Source organism: Schistocerca gregaria, chromosome 5 (assembly GCF_023897955.1).
Source record: "Schistocerca gregaria isolate iqSchGreg1 chromosome 5, iqSchGreg1.2, whole genome shotgun sequence".
NCBI classification, from domain to species: domain Eukaryota; kingdom Metazoa; phylum Arthropoda; class Insecta; order Orthoptera; family Acrididae; genus Schistocerca; species Schistocerca gregaria.
In genome coordinates this window covers 263,672,554-263,695,959 of record NC_064924.1, presented here as the reverse complement: position 1 = coordinate 263,695,959, position 23,406 = coordinate 263,672,554, and the positions used below count along the sequence as shown (strand labels likewise).

At 36.6% G+C, this 23,406-nt stretch overlaps 1 protein-coding gene across 1 annotated transcript in view; it reads left to right on the top strand.

Annotated features, from left to right (window-relative positions):
- The window catches only part of LOC126272544 (myosin-VIIa-like), a 332,006-nt gene that overhangs the window by 199,208 nt on the left and 109,392 nt on the right, over positions 1 to 23,406 (top strand). Inside the window, exons 25-26 of the mRNA XM_049975462.1 lie at positions 3,605 to 3,781; positions 13,753 to 13,870. Coding sequence (XP_049831419.1) covers positions 3,605 to 3,781; positions 13,753 to 13,870 — 295 coding nt within the window. The remainder of the gene's footprint in view (positions 1 to 3,604; positions 3,782 to 13,752; positions 13,871 to 23,406) is intronic.

Sequence of the window (23,406 nt, the reverse complement as noted above, 5' to 3'; positions counted from 1 at the left end):
AGCAGTGGTAAGAAACAGCTGAAATCATTAAAATGCTGAAATCATTAAAATTGAACAAAGCTCCAGGCCCCAATGGAATCCCTGTCAGATTCTATACTGAGTTTGCAGCTGAGCTCACCCCTCTTATAACTATAATCTATTTTAGATCCCTCGAACAAAGATACACGCCTAGTTCTTGGAAAAAGGCACAGGTCACACCTGTTTACAAGGAGGGTGGTAGAAGTGATCCACAAAACTATAGTCCAGTATCTTCGAAATCAATTTGCTGCAGAACATTAGAATGATTTCTGAGCTCAAACATAATGGGGTATCTGGAACAGATTGGCCTCCTCAATGCCAACCAGCAAGGATTTTGAAAACATCGATTATGTGAAACGCAACTCCCATTTTTCTCACAGGACATACTGGAAGCATTGGGTCAAGGCAACCAGGTAGATGCAGTGATTATTTATGAGAAGCACTTGACTCAGAAACGCACCTATGCTTACTGTCAAAAGTATGATCGTATAGGGTACCAAGTGAAATTTGTGACTGGACAGATATCTTTTTGGTAGTGAAGACACGGCATGTTATCTTGGATGAGTCACCATCAGATGTAGAAGTAACTTCAAGTGCACCCCAGAAAAGTGTGTTGGGACCCATGCTGTTCATGTTACACATCAGTGATGTTGCAGACTGTATTAATAGTAAAATCAGGCTTTTTGAAATGATGCAGTTATCTATAATGAAGTACTGTCTAAGAGAAGCTGCATAAAAATTCAGTCAAATATTAATAAAATTTCAACATGGTGCAGAGATTGTTAACTTGCTCTAAATGTTCAGAAATCTAAAATTTTACATTTCACAAAATGAAAAAATGTAGTATCCAGTGACTATAATTGGAATCAGCCAACTCATACAAATAGCTGGTGGAGCATTTTGTAGGGATATGAAATCGAATGATCACATAGGTTCAGTCGTGGGTAAAGCCGGTGGCAGACTTCGATTTATTGGTAGAATATTGGGGAAGAGCAATCAGTCTACAAAAGAGATTGCTTACAAATCACTCATGTGACTCATCCTAGAATTTTGCTCAAGTGTGAGGAATCCATACCAGATAGTATTAACAGAGGATATTGAACATATACAAAGAAGAGCAGCACAAATGGTCACTGGATTGTTTAATCCATGGGAGAGTGTCACGTATATACTGAAGGAACTGAACTGACAGACTATTGAAAAAAGATGTAACCTATCCTGAGAAAGTCTAATAACAAATCTTCAAGAACCAGGCTTAAAATGGTTACTCTAGGGATACACTACAATCCCCTACATATTGCTCACACAGAGATTGTGAGGATAGGATTAGAATAATTACTGCATGGATGGAGACTTGAAACATTCTTCACACACATGAATGGGTCAGGAAGAAACCTTAATGATTGGTACACTGCTATGTACCCTCTGCCAGACATCCCATGGTGATTTACAGAGTATAGATGTAGGTGTAGACCCATGTTTATCATACACTATCTGGTCACCTTATTGTGACCACCTGTCAAAAAACAATCAGCATTTGCAGCACAGACCACTGCAGTACATGTAGGAAGAGACAGTGAGGTTGTAAAAGGTACCAACAGGCATGCCAACTCCAGTGCCGTGACCAGCTGCACCAGGTTTCTTGATTTTGGGTCCATTACACAAACTGCCTGATCGAGGTGGTCTTATAGATTCTCAGTTGAGTTTAAATCTGGGACGTTTGGTGGCCAGGAGTGTATGGTAAACTAATCCTAGTGCTCTTCAAACCATTCACATACACTGTGAACTGTGTGGCACTGTGCATTGTCCTGCTATTAGATGTCATTGTGCTGAGGAGAAGCAAACTGCGTATAGTAGTGGATGTCTCCCCCAAGGATAGATGCATACTTGTGTTGATCCATTGTACCTTTGAGAATGACAAGATCCCCTGGGGTGTGCCAAGAAATCACTCCCCAGACTATAACATTCCCTCCTCAAGCCCAGACTGTTCTGATGATTGTTACAGTGTATTAGCTTTCAGTCCAATGGAGCATGAAACATGATTTATCTGAAAAAGCCACCTGTTGAAACTCAGTGCAAGTCCACTTACAGTATTGCTGTGCAAATTCCAGCCATCATTGCCAGTAATGGGTTGCATGAACCAAGCACCTGCTGTGGAGGCCCACATACAGCAACATTTTCTGAATGGTCATAGAGGAAACATTGTTGGTAGCCCCTTGGTTCTTTTGGGTAGTCAGTTGCTCAACAGTTGCACATCTCTTCGCCTGTACACATCTCCACAGCCATTGTTCACCCCTGTCATGTATGGCCCATGATACATCACAGTTGACATGGTGCTGGTTTTGAATAGTACCATTTTCTCATGTACAGTATACTTTAACCATTTTCATTCTTATCTCATCTGGTAAGTTTCCCTGACCTAGGGTTCTGGGTGACTTTTCAGAACTCCACTCTTTTCTTAAACCCCTCCAGTCGTGTTCCTTCACCCATCTTCCTTCCCCTTCAACCCTTCTGCTGGAAGAAGGAGCCACTGGCTCCTAAAGCTTTCATAAGTAAAACCTTTTTTATGTGTGTGTCTCCTGTGACTGCTAGGCGAGTAGAATTTTTATCTATTGAATTAAATTATATAGTGAGAAACAGGTTATTTTCATTGTTATACTTTAACCGTGGCAGCACATGAACAGTTTATAAACTTAGCCATTTTAGAAATTGTTCCAACCTTGGCCCAAAAGCCAATGATCATGCCCTTTTGGATGTCATATAAATTGCTCTGTTTCCACTTTAGACAATTACTGCACTGTTTTCCAACACATTTTACATACCCTCCAAAGCTATTGCTGCCACATGACATGACAGTGAACAAGGGCAGTAGTCACATGAATGTGACTGGAATGTGTTACATTTTTGAAGCAAAAGGAGGGGGCTTTATTTGTATTGTGAGAATATTACTAAATTGTGTTGTTCCTTTAAGAGGTATGTGAAACAGATGTAATGATGAACCTGCATGCTACATGTCATCTGTGCTCCAATTTTTTGTGCACTGAATACTTTTAGTTTTAATTGATACTTGCCCATTACATTAACCATAACATCTTCACAAATTAAAACCATCTATATAGGTTAAATTTCACTTTTTTCAATTACAAAATTAACATTCATGTTCAGTACAGTAGTTGATGAACCTTGGGTTTTTTGCAGTTTGTGATTTATAATTGATGATATTATTTGTAAGCAAAGTGAAAGTTTTTGATATTTTAGTTTTAATTATCGACTTTTTCTCAATAATGTAAATATGATAATGGAAAGCCTAAAAACTCGCCATATAGTTGACCAGTTAACTGGCACATAAACAAGATTGGAAACATATTCAGTCTTGTTTATGTGGCAATAAATTGTTACATTAAAAAAAAGAAAAAAAGAAAAACAGATAGATGAAGTGAAGGAATGATAAGTTTAATAACTAATGACTTCTGTCTCTACTGTACCCTCAACTGGAAAGTTGAAGGTTCTGTGAAAGGAAACATTAAATTTGCATTATGATTAATATTAATAATTTTCTTCAATATTTTAATTATCTTTTCTGCAGGAAAGTGATATAGCAATGATGGCAGCTCAACAGTATTATATTGAGTATGGAACAAATATGGATGAAAAAATTCTGTCCACACAGTTACCCAATTACATACCATCTCACATTTGGAAGATTGACCCTGATAATATACTCCCTCGCTGGGGAAAGCTTGTTTTGGATGCTTATCAGAAGGTATGTTCTAGGCTTGATTCTGTGTGTTTATATTAGTTCTGCACTTTTTTAAGTGAGGTATATTACTGTATTACAATAATGAAAATTTCAGGATGGAAACAATAAACAAAAAACAGGGATGTTAACCACACACCTGTAGCTGATTGGTGTGTGCTGCATAGATGCATTGTAATAGGTCATACTTTTACTAGCTTTCAAACTACTGTACCACTTTTTGGCAGACATTTTTATACAGACCACCAAAGAGCTGTTTGATGGTAGATATAAAATGCCTTTTATTGAAACTGTGGAGCCCCGACTTAAAGAAGATTTTTACTCCTTTTGTAGTTTTCAGCTAATTCCCCCCCCCCCCCCCCCCCCTCCCCTCACACACACACACACACACACAACACACACACACACACACACACACACACACACACACACACACACACACACACACACACACACACAATATATAATTGCAGTGAATTGTTATGAAAGGTGTTGGAAATGGGGAAATTGCATGGGAGAGGAGGGAGCATATCAAATGGGAGGGAATAAGATGTATGAGAGAAAGGAGGAATGGGGAAATAATACAGGAGAGGAGAGGTGCAGACATAATAGCAGAAAATGAGGAATAAAAGGATGATATAGATCATGAAATTTTCTACTCATTATTATCACTGTGATTCTTTGTGGACCCAGGATAGGATTGTTGTTTTTTCTGTGCCTGTCTGGTTTCTGATATGGCAGTTCATTCCTTTCATATTGGTGTTCACTAATTATGACAATTCAAGGAATGATGGCTATCACTTAGACAGTGATGCATGTTCAGTTATACTGCCAAGAGTAATGATCCTTCTTATGACAACTGCTGTTGTTGTGGTCTTCAGTCCTGAGACTGGTTTGATGCAGCTCTCCATGCTACTCTATCCTGTGCAAGCTTATTCATCTCCCAATACCTACTGCAGCCTACATCCTTCTGAATCTGCTTAGTGTATTCATCTCTTGGTCTCCCTCTAAGATTTTTACCCTCCAGTACTAAATTGGTGATCCCTTGATGTCTCAGAACATGTCCTACCAACCGATCCCTTCTTCTAGTCAAGTTGTGCCACAAGTTCCTCTTCTCCCCAGTTCTATTCAATACCTCCTCATTAGTTATGTGATCTACCCATCTAATATTCAGCTTTCTTCTGTAGCACCACATTTCGAAAGCTTCTATTCTCTTCTTGTCTAAACTATTTATCATCCACCTTCCACTTTCATACATGGCTACACTCCATACAAATACTTTCAGAAACGACTTCCTGACACTTAAATCTATACTTGAAGTTAACAAATTTTTCTTCTTCCGAAACGCTTTCCTTGCCATTGCCAGTCTACATTTTATATCCTCTCTACTTCAACCATCATCAGTTATTTTGCTCCCCAAATAGCAATACTCCTTTACTACTTTAAGTGTCTCATTTCCTAATCTAATTCCCTCAACATCACCCGACTTCATTTGACTACATTCCATTATCCTCGTTTTGCTTTTGTTGATGTTCATCTTATACCCTCCTTATGACAAGTGCAATTGCTAATAGTGTCTCATTACTTTTTGGACTGCAAAATTAAAACTGTTGATTAATGGACATGTCAGTTAAGTGTAAGAGTATAAGAAGGATGAAGTACCTGTGTAAGTTATTCATGAAACATAACTTTAATACAAGTCATTTTATATCTGTATTTACGTTGTTGTTGTTGTGGTCTTCAGTCCTGAGACTGATTTGATTCAGCTCTCCATGCTACTCTATCCTGTACAAGTCTCTTCATCTCCCAGTACCAGCTGGTTGCTGTCCTAACACCATCAACATTTGTCTTCAAACAACAGCCACGGTCTCCAACATGTCATCATATGACAAAATTGCAGCAAGTAGATAGGATTTCAAAAGATATGTGTGTGATATTGTATTTCCTCAGCTTCTGCAAGAGAAGTGCATGTTTGACCAGATTGAAAGCCTTTGTGAGATCTAAAAATATGCCTACAGTATGCTTTCCATCATCTAGATAGCTACAGACTTATTGCAAAAGTCCTGTGACAGCTGTTGTGTGGTGCGATCATTACATAATCCATGTTGGTTTCTGTGAAGAGACTGATTTTAGTGAAAAAGGTACTAAGCTGTGCCAGTGACACTGATTCAAAAATTGTACTAAATGTAGGAGTCAGTGACATTTTTCTGTGGTTTGATGCTTTCTTCTTCTTCTTCTTCTTCTTCTTCTTCTTCTTCTTCTTCTTCTCTTTTTTTTTTTTTTTTTTTTTTTTTTTTTTTTTTTTTTTTTTTTTTTTTTTTTTTTTTTTGTGTGTGTGTCTGACAATGTCCGTTTTCAGTTCATTAGGAAACATACCTTCCTTGATGTTATGATTGATGAGATGCGTAGTTGCTTTAATCACAACATTTGTGCAGTTTTGGAATTACAGTACTGGAAAGACAATACCAACAGTTGAGTGTTTGTTTTTTAGCTGTAGAATCATTTTGCTTATCTCTTGTTCTTTTACTTGCTAAAATTTAAAGCCCCTTATCAGCTTAGTACCAGTGTGTTGGGATGTTGAGTGGATCTATGCCTATGTTACCAACAGCCCTGGAGAAAGTTGTCAGATCTTTAACTAGAAAAAACAAATCAGGAATACATGTTAGTGGAGTATATTTGATCCACTTGTTTTTTAGCCATGTCGTTGTAGTGTTTGCCCCTAGAACAGACAAACTTCAATGGCAAATGGAAGAACTTAATAGAGAAAGTTTGGAGGAAGGATTGAAAATTAATTACAATAAGGCTAATTCAATGTTCAGTCAGTACACTAAAAATAAAGTAATGTAGATTGACAATGAAATTGTAGATCAAGTTGACAATCTTTTATATTTAGAGCAGCTGGAGCCAACAGTTAAATGGACAGGTAAAGTACTAAACATAAGAGTAGAAATTGCCTGGAGCATGTTTGGTAAATGAACAGTGTTTTCAAAATGAAGCTTTCATTGTTCCTAAGAGATAAAGTTTACAATTAGTATTACCAGTTTTAGCTGATGACTGTGGAAAACTGTCTCTAAATGTGAAAACTACTCACAAACTGAGAGCTGCCCAGTGCACAATGAAGAGATTTGTAATGAGAATTACTGAAAGAGATAGAAACAAACTGGAATTGAAGACATAACTATGACAGTAATGAAAATGAAATGAAGATAGGGCAGGGAGCCAGGCCTATGCATGGTTGATGTATCAGGGAAGTACTTTGCTGGATTCCATAAAATAAAAAATGAGAACAGGATGATGAAATAGAAATGTTAGTACACAGACTGGTCTGTGAGAGGACTTTATGTAGCAATGAATTTCAAATGGCTGAAAATAAAAATTAATTGATATGTTTATTTTGTGTAACATAATATTTTTAATTTGTACAGTTTCTGTATCATTGACACAATGTGGCTGTTAGTTAATTGTAAGTTCTGAAGTGACATTATCATCTAAGAATATCTGTATTCAATTGTAATATAAAACAGAATAAGTGATTTATGTCAAACCAGATAGACACTTGTCACGCAAACTACTTTCATATTGCCACTATATTGCCATCTTCAGTGGTTAGCATCACTGGCTGTCATGCTGTGGGTATCACCTCAACCCTGATCACTTGCAGTTATTTATAATTTAGTATTTGTAACTTCTGGAAGGTCCTTAAAATATTTTATGTTTGTAATGTTTGTATATGTGGGAGTATTTGATATTTGTGTAAATAGCTCCACTCTCCATACAGTAGATCAGTTCTGTTCAGGCTGTATGTTGGTGTCAGTAATAAATGTTCTTGTAGTTCTCAGTGTTGTACTTTATTGATGACCCTTATTGTTGTTTCATCATGACAATATCAGTATGGAGTTACAACTGAAAATTGTGACAGGACCAGGATTTCCTCTGTTTCCTTTGTAGTTAGCTTCCAGTTACCCTATCAAAGCATTCCTCTGAAAAGGCGTGTGTTGTGTAAAGTGTAACAGGAAATTCCATTACTCGTGTGTAAATTCAACGAATAGAGTGAAAAGCCGGAAATGCAGTGAGTGTTTTCGTACTGATGGTGACGATATGGACGAAATCAAAACAAATCTGTTAAAAACATGTGTGTGCGAAAAGTTACAGAATGAACCCAGAATAGTAAGAAATGAACTTAACTACTCGAAAACAATTATATGTTTGCTAACAAACGAACTACAGAAGTGAGAATCAGGCAAGATAGAAATGTGCAAAAACTACAGATTTGATGCACCCAACATAAATCACGATTCACAACACAGTGTGCATACCCCAACACAGAACGCAGTTCAAAAAGGAAATCAATCTATGGATGCAGCAATGAAAATGCAAACCTTTGCTCCTGAGAGTCAGTCAGTGAATAGGAGACCCAAAATATTCGTTGCCTCAGATAGCCATGGCAGAGACTGCGCAAGAAACATTTTAAACTTAGCTTCAAATAAATGTGATGTTGAAGGGAAGGTGATACCAGGTGCCCCCACTAGTGTAATACTAAAAAAATGCAATGACCTACATAAGTTGACAAGTGAAGATTTTGCAGTTATCTGGGCAGGGGCTAATGATGTAGTAAAGAATGAAACCAAGTTGGCAATTCGTTCACTACATAAAGCCTTGTCAGCATTACAAAATACAAATACAAAGGTGGTTGTAGTTGGTGTACCATATAGACATGACCTGCCTGAATTTTCTTGTGTAAACCAAGAAATTCAATCTGAAAACAGAAAGCTAAAAAGTAGCGAAAGGCTTCCATAACACTTGTTTTATTGATACTCCTAGCAACAAGGAGCTTCATACAGCACATGGACAACACCTTAATGCAACTGGTAAAGAACTAATTGCCACAAGGATTTATGAATCAGTGGAAACAAACAGGAAAGTGTACAAAACAACAATAGAACTTAAATGGAAGGATACTGTAGTCTCACATAGAGAATCAGTGAGAATTGTTACTGACACAACTCCAGCACAAATAACAACAGAATCCTTAAAAGTGAACTCTGTTTGTGTGGAGAGGACAATTACTCAAGCAATAAACTTACCCAAGAGGACAGTGCAAAAGTTTGAAGAAGCAGCAAATGAGTTGTCAGGAAAGAAGGCACCATATAAGAGGAACAGCAAATCAAGCTCAAAGGATGCGAATACCAACACGTGGAGTACGGCAGTCAACCCGAAAAAAGAAACCACAACCGAGGGACCAGGATTTTTGGTGGGATCAGCAGTGGTTTCACAGACAAAAGCAGTTAACAAAGTGAGTCATCAAGTGGATGAACAGGTATGTGACTATCATAACACATATGATCACAGTGCATCAAGATTAAAGACATTAATGGAACCTACAACTTCAAATATAAAGTCAAATTGCTCTCAGAGGAATACCGACAGAGACAAACTACTTACTTTTCTACAAGTTAACATATGTTGTATCAGAAATAAAATTTTAGAATTAGAACATTTATCTAACACTGAGCATGTAGATCTCATATGTGTATGTGAGCACTGGTTAACACAAAAACAAGTAAATATGTTCATTCCCCAAGGGTATGTTGTGGGAGACATGATATGTAGAAAACAGAGAAAGAATGGTGGGGTGGGAATTTTTGTCAAAGAAGGAATAATGTTTCTGGAAATTGGAAATTTCTGGAAATTGATGTATCTACATACTCCTCAGAACTAGATGGGGAGTTTAGTTGTGTAAAAGTAATGAATGAAAATATAGTGGTAGTTAGTCTATATAGGTGATGTAAATTTGTTTGTTGAAAAATGTGAATTAATAATTAAAAAAATATTGAAGAGTAAAACGAGAATTGCTTTATGTGGTGATTTCAACATAGAAATGGTAAACACACAGAGACCAGTTGCTAGGACATTTTTGAATATGCTAAGATCATTAGACCTCTATTGTACAAATAACTGTGCCACACATAAGAATGCCTGTATAGACAATATTATTGTGAATTTCCATGGGGAGGATTTTACAGTTAGACTTGCAGGAAGTGGACTTGCAGATCATGAACCACTACTCCTTACACTCTGTAAGAGGCAGCCAGTTAAAACTGAAGAATCTAAAGTAGTTGGGGTACGAAGACAGAAGGAAGAGTACATAAATATTTTTGTTGATAGATTAGGAAGTGCAGGTTGGGACTTTATATATAATTGTCAATCTGGAAAAAAAGGAAGCTGAAATTAGCTTTAGTAACTTCTTTAAAAAGTACACAGATTTATGGTATTCTTGCTCACCAGTTAAAAAAATTAGATATCCAAATGAAATGAAAAAGAAAAGTTTGAACTGGTTCACACAAGAGCTAGTAGAAATTAGAGGAAACTTGCATATGCTTTACCAGATGCATAAACAAGCCTCTGACCAAGGGGCAGAACAGAGTGTGAACATTCATAGGTCATATCTGAAATGCAAAAAATACTATAAAGCTAAACTTCTTCAGGCAAAAAAGCAAGCAGTGGAGAACTATATAGAAAGAGCTCCCAATAAATGCAAGGCAGCCTGGCAAATAATAAAACAAGAGAATACATGGAAACACACAGAAATAGCTCTGCTTGATTCTGAAGAATTAAATGAGTACTTTTTAAACTCAGTTAAAGAAATAAGTAACAGTATCAAAGCAACAAATTCATCTGCAATGAACCTTGTTGGAACACTAGTGCCTGTTAACCTGGTATTTCAATGGAGGACTGTCACACCTGCTGATGTTATAAAAGCTGTATCCAAATTTTCAGGTTCTAAAAGTATGGACTGTTATTGGTTATCAAATAACATAATTAAAAAGACAATACACTCAATCGCCAAACCATTAGCTTATATTTTTAATAAATGTGTAGAATTTGGAGTTTTTCTGGATGCACTCTTGTCCCAGTTTTTAAAAAAAGGAGACAAACATCTCCCCCAAAGCTACAGACTAGTCTCCATTGTTCCAATATTCTCAAAAGTATTTTAGGCGCTGATACACACAGAAATAAGCAACTTCTTTGAAAAACACAATATCCTATGTAACAATCAGTTTGGCTTTCGAAAGGGGAAGAACACAACAGTGGCCATCTTGGAAATCATTGACCAAACCTTAACAGCTTTTGAAAATAATAACATGGTATCACTGGTATTATGTGACCTAAGCAAAACTTTCAATTGCATTCCTGTTGACATACTACTGGGGAAACTAGAGTTTTATGGGGTGAGAGGGAGCACTTTATCTGTGATAAATTCTTATTTAAGTAACCGAAAACAATTCGTTTCAGTCAGAAATTTAAATTCTTCCAGCATGGAAATCAGCTCAGGTGTACCACAAGGGTCTACCCTTGAACCCTTCTTCTTCATTGTCGCTATTAATGATTTACCTAAAAATATAGCTCACCCTGTTGTGTGTTATGCTGACGATACAACACTACTTACCACACATCAGAACATTTCAGATCTGAATAACCTAACAAAAGAAACACTAGATAAGGTTCAAATGGCTCTGAGCACTATGGGACTCAACTGCTGTGGTCATTAGTCCCCTAGAACTTAGAACTACTTAAGCCTAACTAACCTAAGGACATCACACACACCCATGCCCGAGGCAGGATTTGAATCTGCGACCGTAGCAGCAGCGCAGCTCCGGACTGGAGCGCCTAGAACCGCACGGCCACCGCGGCCGGCACTAGATAAGGCGCTGGACTGGTTTGCAGCCAATAAGCTCCTATGCAACCCTGACAAAACACAACAACTTTTAATGGGAACATCAAATGGAGTAGGCAATAAGTCAGTAAAACTCTTAGGTATTCACATTGACTCAAAACTATATTGGGAGGAACATGCCAATCATGCATGTGAAAAAATATCTCGGGTGGCATACCTTCTCTTGAAAATAAGGGAGATAGTGAGCTTGGAGTACCTCAGGGTGACATACTTTGGGCTATTCCAGTCACATATTTCATATTGTCTGATTATATGGGGGGGCGGGGGGGCACTCCCCTCACATCAAAAACGTATTGAAATTACAAAAAAAAGTCATATGTATGATATGTAAAAGAGGTCATAGGGAGCACTGTTGTCCTCTTTTTTTCCAGACTCAGAATACTTACAATTATAAATTTATACATCTATGTGTCTGTACTCTATATTAAAAATAATATTTCAGAATTTATTACCAGAAGGGAAATACACGAACACAACACCAGGGCTAATGGTAATTTAGACATACCGTACCACAGACTAGCGAGAACAGGAAATTCCCACAAAGTTAACCCACTCAAAATGTTCAATAAACTGCCAGTTCATTTTCAGTCTATGGATACAAATTGTTTTAAAATTAAGTGGTACAGCTGGCTGTCAGATCATCCATTCTATGACATTAAAGAATTCTTTGAGATGCCTGAGGAGAATACAAGCATTTAAAAGTTGTCTGTAGCTAAACATATTATTTTGTACTATGGTTAATCATGTGTAATTACAAAGTTTATACTATAAACAATAAAATACCATATTATATTAGATTATAAGATAGCTTGTTGCGTTAACTTTTAAAAGATATCCTTGTAATTTGGTACACTGCCATGCTTCAAATGTATTCTATAAAGTATTGACAGAAGTTTATTTTATTATTCTGTATGTACTAGTACATCTTGTATGACAAAGCCAATATCATTGTAAAATGATCTACGGTGATAAAATTCTTGATTCTTAATTCTTGCCCAATCTAAAGTTTCAGTATCATTTAATGTTCTATCCTCTTTGCTGCATACTTATACATAACTCTGCTTCTTGTTAAGTTGAAAGTTATTGTACTCAAGAATGGAACCACATAAACCTCCTATTTTTAACGTTATATACTTCTACTTTCTCAGAGTATAGTAATTTTATTGTGTAAAAATCTGACTTATTTTATATTCTAGTCTATCATTTCATGTATGATATGTAATTTACATTATAATTTAATTATAAATATATAAATAGCTGAAAGTAAATAGTCTACAATGAACAGGGATGTATAAGTGGAACTGGATTAATAATTGCTTGAATAACTGGAAAAATTGATTGGCAAGAGTAGTTAAAAAAATTTTGAAGATAATTTATGAATATGTGCACAATCTTGGTTGAACTTTAACTGATACCAACATCAACAGACCTTTAATATCATTACGTTCAAGGTCAGTAAACATAATTTGCCTTACATACTGCTGCTTCAAGTAGAGTGCGTTACCAAATAATCACTGCAACCATTGAAACTGTCAATCTGTCACTTGATGCACAATATTTTTAGTGTAAATGAACCAAGTTCAGTAGATGCCTAGCATGTCTGAGTTATTACCTTCACATTAATTCCATTTTGTTTAGTCTTGATTGTGACAATGTTGATGTAGCAATGCTCCTGCAGATACCGCATAAAGTGTTCTTGTCTGCACCGAACAGGATCTTGGTGGCAAGTGAAACAATGAACAGATAGGAGTTGACCTCATAATCAAGCAAATAAATATTCCATTTCCAATAACTTTTTATAATACTTTTAATGAATGGTTAAAATATACATTTTTAACAATGCTGGTATGATGGATCCAAGCATATGTCAGTACGCTACCACTTCCCGAAACAAACGGGAGAAGATGCATAAATTAATAACATTACTTTGTTTCATACAGATATTTAATGATGTATCAAAACATTATCCTTGTCACAAAACAACTTGTTAATTTACATTTGATGGTGTCTATAACTCAATCAGTTTACATATAGCTCATAGATAAGAAAAGAAAAGAACAAAAAATAATATGATTCAATACAACAACTCATTGGTGTGTGTGTCAGTATGTAATGGTGCTATGGAAATTCATTTTTTGCTACATAGGGAACTTGAGGCTCATTTCAATCTCACTCTGTTTTACATATTTTGTTTGAAATTAAAAGCAAGGCCTACTTTTTAAAATAAACTTCTAATTTTCAGAGCTACTACGTCAAAGACAGAGTTCCAGCGAGTAAAGTGAAAGAAGATGTTGTGACCTTTGCAAAAATAAAATGGCCCCTCCTGTTTTCAAAGTTCTTTCAAGCACAGAGAGTTGGTGGTAAGAAAATACTAAAATTTGCAATAAATTTTTGTTTGTTCTTGATTTATATTGAACATAATGTGCTTCTGCTCAGTGCAGCTTCGAGCTGTTCTGATGCAGAAAGGTGTGTACAAAAGTAGGTGTGTGTGTGTGTGTGTGTGTGTGTGTGTGTGTGTGTGTGTGTGTGTGTGTGTGTGTGTGTGTGTTTGTTTGTGGGTGGGAGGGGGGGGGGACATTGGGGGGGGGGGGGTGGGGGTGCATGCTTGCATATATATTTATATGTAACATATTTTTACTGTCATAGACAAATAATCTGTAATTGAAAATATTGCCTGGAAATATCTCAGAGATTTCTTTTTGTGGCTCTTAGCTGTCAGTTTCATGTCAGAGATCACACACTTTGTTACACATGTAATTTTAACTTGCCCCATGCATTTTTCTTAATTTGCTTGTGTATTTCACTTAAACTATATCAAACATATTAAAACAGTAACAGCAGACTAATTAAAGACAAATGAGTGAATTTTCCTACTCATTACACAAACTGAGAGCTAATAAAGGATGTCAGTAGGCAAAAATTCAAAACACATGCAGAGAGACTGCATGACATATTTTCTTTGAGCACTTTAAGTACCATGTGGAGCCTTACGTCATCATAAGCCTGAGATCGTTGCAGGGCCCTGCCCATAGTACTCCAAGTGTTCTTAACTGGGGAGAGATTTGGCAGCCTTGCTGGCCAAAGACAAGCAGTAGAAACTCTCTTGGTGAACAGGATGGCATTATCTTGCTGAAAGTACGTCCAACATAGGATGCCATGAAGGGCAAAAAATGGGGTCTACAATATCATTGATGTACTGATATGCTATAAGGGTGTCACAGGTGACATCCATTTTTGAAGTATTGCTTCCATGGAACTTTGAGTTTCCCACCAACTGTTTCCACAGTTTCACTAAATTATGTCAGTAATATGCTGGCGTGATTCATACTGTAAGGCCAGGCTGACTACCTGTCCCATCCTTGACAAACTAGACCTGTAAGTATGCAAGTGATTGTACATATGAATTAGGTTATTTCTATTGTTCTTAAATTGTAATACCAAGTCATGTCTGGTATTCTTGTAAAAGTGATCTACAGATGAATAAAATTACTACTACCACCACCATCACCATCACGACTACTATTCTCACTACTACCAAACCCACCATGTTGTTAGTACTTCACTTGACCAACCACATTTTGGTCTGTCATTAAGTCCTACTTTGAAGGTCAAACCTAAAAACCAAATGTGTGCAGCCACCATGTGCACATCCATGACACTTTAGTGTGCCATCTGGTTAAAGCCTAGCTACAGGAATATTTGCTATCCTGTTCAGATCCATTGATGATAACTCCATGGTCTGGGCAATTGGTAGAGATGGGAATTTTGACAGCTACTCAGGTAAACAAACTACATTCCTGAATGTTGCTCTCCATTTCCCTGATAGATACATAAAAAATATCAGCCCACATCGAACCCAGTAATGGCAAATATACCTCTTTGATGACACTCATTTTAAGTTCTTCTTTACAGTCTTGTCATGTGAGTTGCAGAATATATAACAGAAAGGAAGACTTTCTCAAATATGTTGACAACTGTACCAGAGCTTTTACTGGAAGAGGGAATCCTGTGCAGCACTCCCACAACATTCCTTTGCATAATCACAACAAACATTCCACAATTGGTAATCATCCATCAACTAGGACTCCCCTAGGTAAACCATAAGAAGATCCTACTACATCCTTCACCATGACTTTAACTACCTCTAGTCATGCTAGGGGATATATCACTTTCATCTTACTAACAATGTGGGAAAAGACAGATTGCTGCTTGCCATGAAGAAGACATGTTAAGTTGCAGATGGCACAATTAAAAGACTTTTAAATAAAGCTTTTGGTCACTGCCTTCATCAGTAAAACAGACTCTCTTTTACTGATGAAGGATATGGCTAAAAGCTTTATGTAGTTGTCTTTTAATTGTGCCTGTCTGCAATTTAAATTGTCTTCTTTATGATAAGTATCAATCTGTCTTTTCCTACATTGATGATATTCCCACCTGGAGATCTCATCTTACTAAGATATTTTACTTCACCCACCCTTATTTCCCATTGCCCATCCAGCCTATACAAGACTTCAGTCTATCTGTGTGTGCTTCCATTTCCCAATCTTGTACTCTACAGATAATTCCCAAATGGATGATCCAGCTACATGACATACATCTCCTACCTTTTACTTGAACCCACTTCAAGCATTACTTGTCAGATGTAATGAAAGTGCCTATATCACATATGAGCTGTGTACCAATTACTTTGCAATGTTCTGCATTGGTATGGCAACTAACTCAGGAAGTGCCAATGCCAAACTGTGGATAATCCCAACTATTCTATCGCTGCACATCCTGGAACACGAGTGGCGTCAATAACTGTCTCAGTATCCATGCAGATTGGATCACCCTCCCACCTTCATACATTTTCTTGTTTTGGTCCAACTATCTCCTCCTAAAATATGGAAAGTGAAGAGATTGCAGCAGAGGAGATTTGTTTCACAGTGGTGAAGATGAAGAAGATTGCGATTTTCATCACGTTCCAAGGTATGGTTTTAAAATACCCACACTAGGGTGGAAAATGTGTTCCAAGACTTGGTCTGAACACATGCAGGAGTGTATAAATTTGTTCTTTGATCAACAGTTGCATATGATTTACATGTAATAATTAATGTTTTCTCTGACTCAGATGGCTAGACAATAAAACAGGCAGTTTCCTTAAAATAATGAATTTACTAATGAATCACAGTTAATGGGGGAAACAGAACATTCAAAGAGAATTTGCAGGAAATATAGTCAGAATATACTTTCAAAGCAAACACTGGAGATGAAATTATTATTTACTTCCTTATACTACTCTGAATCCTGTTTTCCACTTCTTGAGCCCCTGCCTAACAATGTGTTGGTACAACTTTGCAACACAGTACGGCAGTGATTCTGTGTGGTATAAATTCCACAAGTTTTTGCAAGGTTTCCATAGATATGGAGCAGCAATTGCCTATGTTCATGTCAAGCAGTTCCCCTCAATTACAGGTCAGTGGTTTCAAGGCTCAAAGCAGGCACCAAATAGTGTCCCATATGTATTCTATGGGATCCATACTAGCCAATTTGGTGGCCCCAAAATCAATGTGAGTTCACTATCATGCTCCTCAAACCACTATAACATGATTATGGCCATGTGAAATGGAGAGTTAACCTGCTTCAAGGTGACATTGTCATCAATGAAGATGAGGAAGATGCTGGTGGTTCTCAATAATGTTCACACAATTCATAGCTATCAAAGTGTCTTCAGTTATTACCACTAATCCCATAAAAGTGGAGCTGAATTTGTGCTGTAGCATAATACCATGCTCACTGGCCTATCTGTGTACAGTGCATGTTTCAAGCAGCTGTTCAACTTATCTGGACACAATTATCAATCTCGTATAACAAGAACTGTGATTCATTTAACCAGATGATGCATATCAATTGATTCCATCCCCACAGCAACTGTAATTTATGATGCTGCTGGGTCAATATGGGAACATATAGGGGTCATTTGCTGCAGAGATCCATGTTCAACAATCTGTGTTGAACAATATGTTCTGGAACAGTTGTGCCTGTATCAGTACTGTACTCAGTTGTCATATTTACCACAGAGTGCCTCATATCCTGCTTTACACAATGACCAAGCCTGGGATCTCACTATTCTGGGATGAAGCATGCACATCCAACATCATGTTGCCTACTTGTGATTCCACCATCTTTTTATCACTTCCCATAGACATTCACAATGGTAGTGCGAGAACATCTGACCAGTTTCACCATTTCTAAGATACACGTTCCCAGTTTCTGGGTCATAACAATCAGCCTTTTGTCAAAGGACATTACATAAGTCAATTTCCCCATTTGCAATCCATGTTATTGCTAGGATGATTCCCCATCCATCTCTGCTCTGCTTATATACCTTACTTATGGTGTCAAGTTTCCATAGTGCACCAGGCAGCATTCAATTTCATAGTAGACAGTGGTTGTTATGTTTGGGTTCATCATTGAAAAAGCATGAATTCGAAAAAGAAACAAGGAAATGGTTACAGAACACATTAGATTTAAGTGCAGTGGAACCTCACTGATTCTGTCTAATCAAGATGTGTCAAAATCTGAATTACTGATAGTCCAAATTACTCTAAAGCTGTCAGAAATACAACATGTGAAGTATTAGTGGATAATTAAAATCTAGATGAACAATGATATTTTATGAAATAATGTATTAATTTAAAAGAAAGAAATGTAATGGTATCACAATAATGAACAACAGAATTAAACAAATTAATGTTATAATACATATTCAAATGTTACATTAAACAAGTTTGATATAAGGGACAGTCAAATAAAAACAAAACAGATGGAAAAAAGTAAGTAAATTGTTTAATATTTCAAAAGTAATCACCATAACTGTTGACACACATATCACAATGTGAGACAAGATGGTTGATGCCTTCATGGATATATGTATCAAGGTGTGCACCTCTTCATTTGAAGGAAATCAGTAGCCATGAACATCTTTCCTTAGGGCTCCAAAAATATGGAAATTGCATGGAGAGAGCTTGGGACTGAATGGAGGATATGTAAGGGCAGCTCATAAGTTGCCAAGGTTGTTTCGACTATGCTGCATAAGTTTCACTCAGAAGCCCTTCCACCTCTTCCGTACAGTCCTCATGCAATTTCCATAGTTTTGGAAATTTAAAAAAAGACATTTATGGCCATCAGTTTGGTTTAGATGAAGAGGTGTGTACCTGGGTACAGTCATGATTCTGCAGGCAAATGCAAAAATTTTTTCAAGGAGACATTGACCATGTTGTCTCACAGTGCGATAAATGTATCAACAGTTGTAGTGATTACTTTTGAAATATGAGGGCTATTCGGAAAGTAAGGAAGGATATCTCACGAAATAGAAACCACAACCAAAATCAAAACTGTTTTATTTGAAACAGTTAGCTACAACTTCCAGCTTCTTATCTCCATAGTTGCCGATCCGACTTAGACATTTGTCATAGCATTGTATCAACTTTCCAATACCCTCAGTATAGAAGGCAGCCACCAGTGCTTTCTACAAATTCTCTATGCTGGCCTACAGCTTGATGTCTGTCCCAAAATGTTGTCTTCATGTGAGCAGAGATGAAATACAGAGGGAGACAATTATGGGCTGTATTGTGGTTAATCAAACATTTTCAATTGAAAACTATGGAGAACATCTTCATTTCCCCTGCAAAATGCAGCTAAGAATTGTCTTGAAGAAGAAAACACATGACTGTTATGTAATGTTGGCTGCATAGCTTCAGGTGAAATTTCTCATCAGGCCCTCATACTTGGCAGGAGACACTATTGTTCTAGGTATCTTTATGTGCTCCCTGTGTGCTCAGAACTAAAATGATGTAATGTGATATTTTCCATTTTGCGACTGATCATTCCTTGCTTTCTGAATAACCCTCATAATAAACAATGTATTTATTTTCTTACCATGTGTCTCATTTTCATTTCACTAGCCCTCATATATACACTACTGCACATATGTATTACTGTGTGTATTCAAAAGTGAAAAGGGAGCTCTAAAATGCATATCTTAAGAGCTATGAGGCTTTGGAAGGAAAAACAAAACAGCAACACTGCTGAATGTTCCAATAATTGTGTTACATCACAAGTCCCAGTAAAAGTAAATATTACACAAACAGAAATGGAATTAGCAGTGAAAGGAACCAGGAATCAAAGTAATACAGCTATGCCAGTAACTAAAGGTCTTATGTTGACTGACGAAAATGGAAGAAACTGTGCAAGCCTGCTAAATGAATTATCACAAGAAACACTCTCTGTAACATCCTTTGTTAAACCAGCCATGTTGTTTAATGAAGTTACTAGAGACATTCATAGCAAAATCAAACACCTAGGAAAAGAAGACACTCTAATAGTCTGTGCTGGGTCAAATGACCCGTAGAAACCGGAAGAAGACATATAATTTCAGAAATGCTGTAGAAGAGTTGATAAGGAGTATATTACACACAAGAGTGATACTGTGTACAACTCCTTACCAGCAAGACAGGGTACAGATAAATTATAACATGTATCAGTTGAACAAGTATTGTAAAAGCATGTGAACAATGCAGTCATGCCATAGTACTTTATGTAAACAGATTCCTAAGAAGAAAAGATTTCACATGGTAAGGTTTGCATATAAACAAAAGAGAAAGAAAGAAACTATGCAGAGAATTAAAGTGTGCAATAACAACCAAAATGCAGATTGTAGTCATGGGAAAAAACCTAGCAGTAACAATCATGCCAGATGTAGAAAAATCGTCTATAGAATCAAAAAACCAGGGAGATGGAAAAACTGGACCATCACACTCCAAAAACGAGATAGACAACACTGAATCAACACAAATGGAAACAGATGCACGATTAACAGCATTGTTGGAACAAGCAACGTCATCATCATCCCAGTCAACAGCAGAACTACAACAACCGTTGGCAACAGCAGCAGAGACACATTCACCAGCGGCAACAGCATCCCCAGAATCATTATTGTCAGAAACACAGGCAACAAGAAAAGAATCAACACCAATAACAGAAAATGCAACATCAACCCTGGCAGAAGTAATAGGAGCCACTCAGCCCCTTAGCGACAAGAACTTCACTACCATGCCATCTGAAGGAGCAATCAACATTGGAAAACTCATCAAATGGTTGTATACTGAGAAAGAGGAAAGGAGCATTTCCATCCCATCTCAATGATTTTTTGCTGAAGGGCTAAAGGAAATCCACAGTAAGATAAGTACAAGTGTAATGTGCTTACATAGTAATGTGCGGTCTCTTAAAAACAAACTTAATGAACTTCAGTATTCGCTGGAAAACTTAAACTCCACTGTCATTTCAATAAAGGCACAATGGCTTAACAATGAGGAATTAAAATTAAGTGTACCACTTGGATATGAATTGGCAACCAGCTACTATAGAACAAATATTAAACATGGTGGTGTATCTGTATATGTTAAAAGTAGTGTGAACCTAATGTATGAAGTTATAGGTGTAAGTGGACTGTGCATAGAAGCAAAATTTGAAGCTGCAGCTGTAATGTTGCCAAACAGGAAATTATAATAGCTTCAGTATACTGCTCCTCAAAACACAATGAAGACCTGTTTGTGGAACTTATGGAGAAACTGGTCCTCTTGCTACTCTAATACAAAGACTACAGAATGCTAATATTTGGTGATATCAATATAGACATTATGTTTAAGAATAGAAAGGTTGATCACTTGCTTAATTCATTAAGATCTCTTACCTTCAATTGCATAAATGACAAACCCACAAGACAGGAAGCACTTCTAGATAACATAATTTGTAATTTTCATCCAAACAAAAGAGAATTCAACACAATCAAACTAGGTATTTCATATCACGAGGGACTGTGGCTCAGACAAACTGTTAACAGTCAAGCAACTGAAACTTCCACAGACTGTAGAACAATTATAAGACAAATTAACGAATCAATGCTAAACAAGTTGATAAGTAAATGGTTTCAATAAAATGGGATAAAATAAGAACCACCGCAGGTGCAAATGAATCTACCAACAAGTTTCTAGAATAGTTAACTGAAAATTGTTACACCAAACCACAAAATCTAAAAAGCTGGTATACCCCACATCTAAAAGGAATAATAATCATAATGCTACTCTATCATGATAGGGCCAAGCACAATAATGCTGACAAAGAAATGCATATGAAAGTGAAAAAGATTTACAGGTCTGAAATCAAGGCAGCTGAGTGCAAAGCAAATGATACATATATACTGAACTCAGGGAATAAATGCAAAGCTGCATGGGAAATTATTAAAACAGAAACTAACTGTAATGATAAAGTATACCAAACACCAATCACACCTGATATTCTAAATGCATATTTTGTCAGTCCTCAATCAGATAACAGCATAATGGAGAACATGAGTAAGGCAGAGGTACTGCTGCCAGAAATGAACAGTAAGCAGACAGACAGTTTTCACTGGCCTTGTGTAACTGAGAAGATGGTATATGACTCAATAGCTAAGCTCAGTAATTCTAGAGCATAGGATTACAATGGTCTCTCAAATTATGTTATTAAATATATCAGAAATCAAATTGTAATGCCACTGAATAAAATAATCAACTACATTTTTAATGAAGGTCTGTAGTTAAACCAGTACATACTAAATTTATTATTTATTTATTTTATTTATCCATCTCTTGACAATAAATATTGTATGGATGTTGTCAAGGGTACATGTAAGCCATTTCAAAGAAATGGACACAACAATATATATGTAAAAAAGTACAAAACAAAATAATACAATGAGGTTAATAATAATACAATGAAAGTAATATAGCCTATATATAGCCCTGCTTGTTATTTTAAATGCATAGTCTGTTTTTCATAAGACTTTAGATTTGTCCTCCCTAAACGGCAAGTCCTTATATACACAACACTGCTTAAGTATATATTTACATCACACAACAGCTGTCCTTTAAGTATGTAAATGTAATGAATGATTAGGTACATATAGAGTATTTTCCATGTTGCCTTTATAAATATCATCAGAAAAAATTTATTGACCTACATATTCATTAACACAATAAAAACATTGTTCTACTAGAAATCTTTTAAATTCTGTTTTAAATTTGTCATCATCTTCTAACTGCCTGATGTTGACTGGCAGTACATTGTACAGTTTTGCACCGATATGGCTCACATGCCTTTGTGTATTCATTCTTTTTGTTCGCTGTGTATGGAGTGCTGCGCTATTACGGGTATTGTAGTTATGAAAGTCGGCATTTGTCTGAAAATCTGCAATGTGAGTCCTGACATACAATACACATTTGTATATTTATAATGATGGCATAGTAAGTATTTTAAGCTTTTTGAATATGGGTTTGCAGTATGTCTGTGGCTGACTGTGAGTTATTATTCGGATGGCCCTATTCTGCAACAAAAAAATTTGTTTTAGGTGCCCTGTTGTGGAACCCCAAAGTATTATTCTGTATGTGGCAAGAGATTGAAAATAGCCCAAATATGCCATTCTGGCACCTTCTGAGGTACAAAAATTTGCAATAATTCTGAGAGCAAAACAGGCTGAATTAAGTTTCTGTGCAAGTTTTATTACATGGTCATTAAAATTTAAGTTTTCATCCACAAGAATCCCCAGTAATTTTGTGGATGTCACTCTGTCTAAGGCTTTGTCATCCCACACCAGATCGAGATTTACATTTTGACATCTTTTCCCAAACTGCATATAATTTGTTTTATTTACATTCAATGTCAACCTGTTTGCATTGAGCCAAGAGTGGATGTAATTTAGTACTTTATCAGCAGTTGTTGGTAGCAATTGCTGTGGTGCACTTATTATCACACTAGTATCATCTGCAAATATTATTGCTTTGGCTGCATCATCTGAAGTGTGAAAATCATTTATATA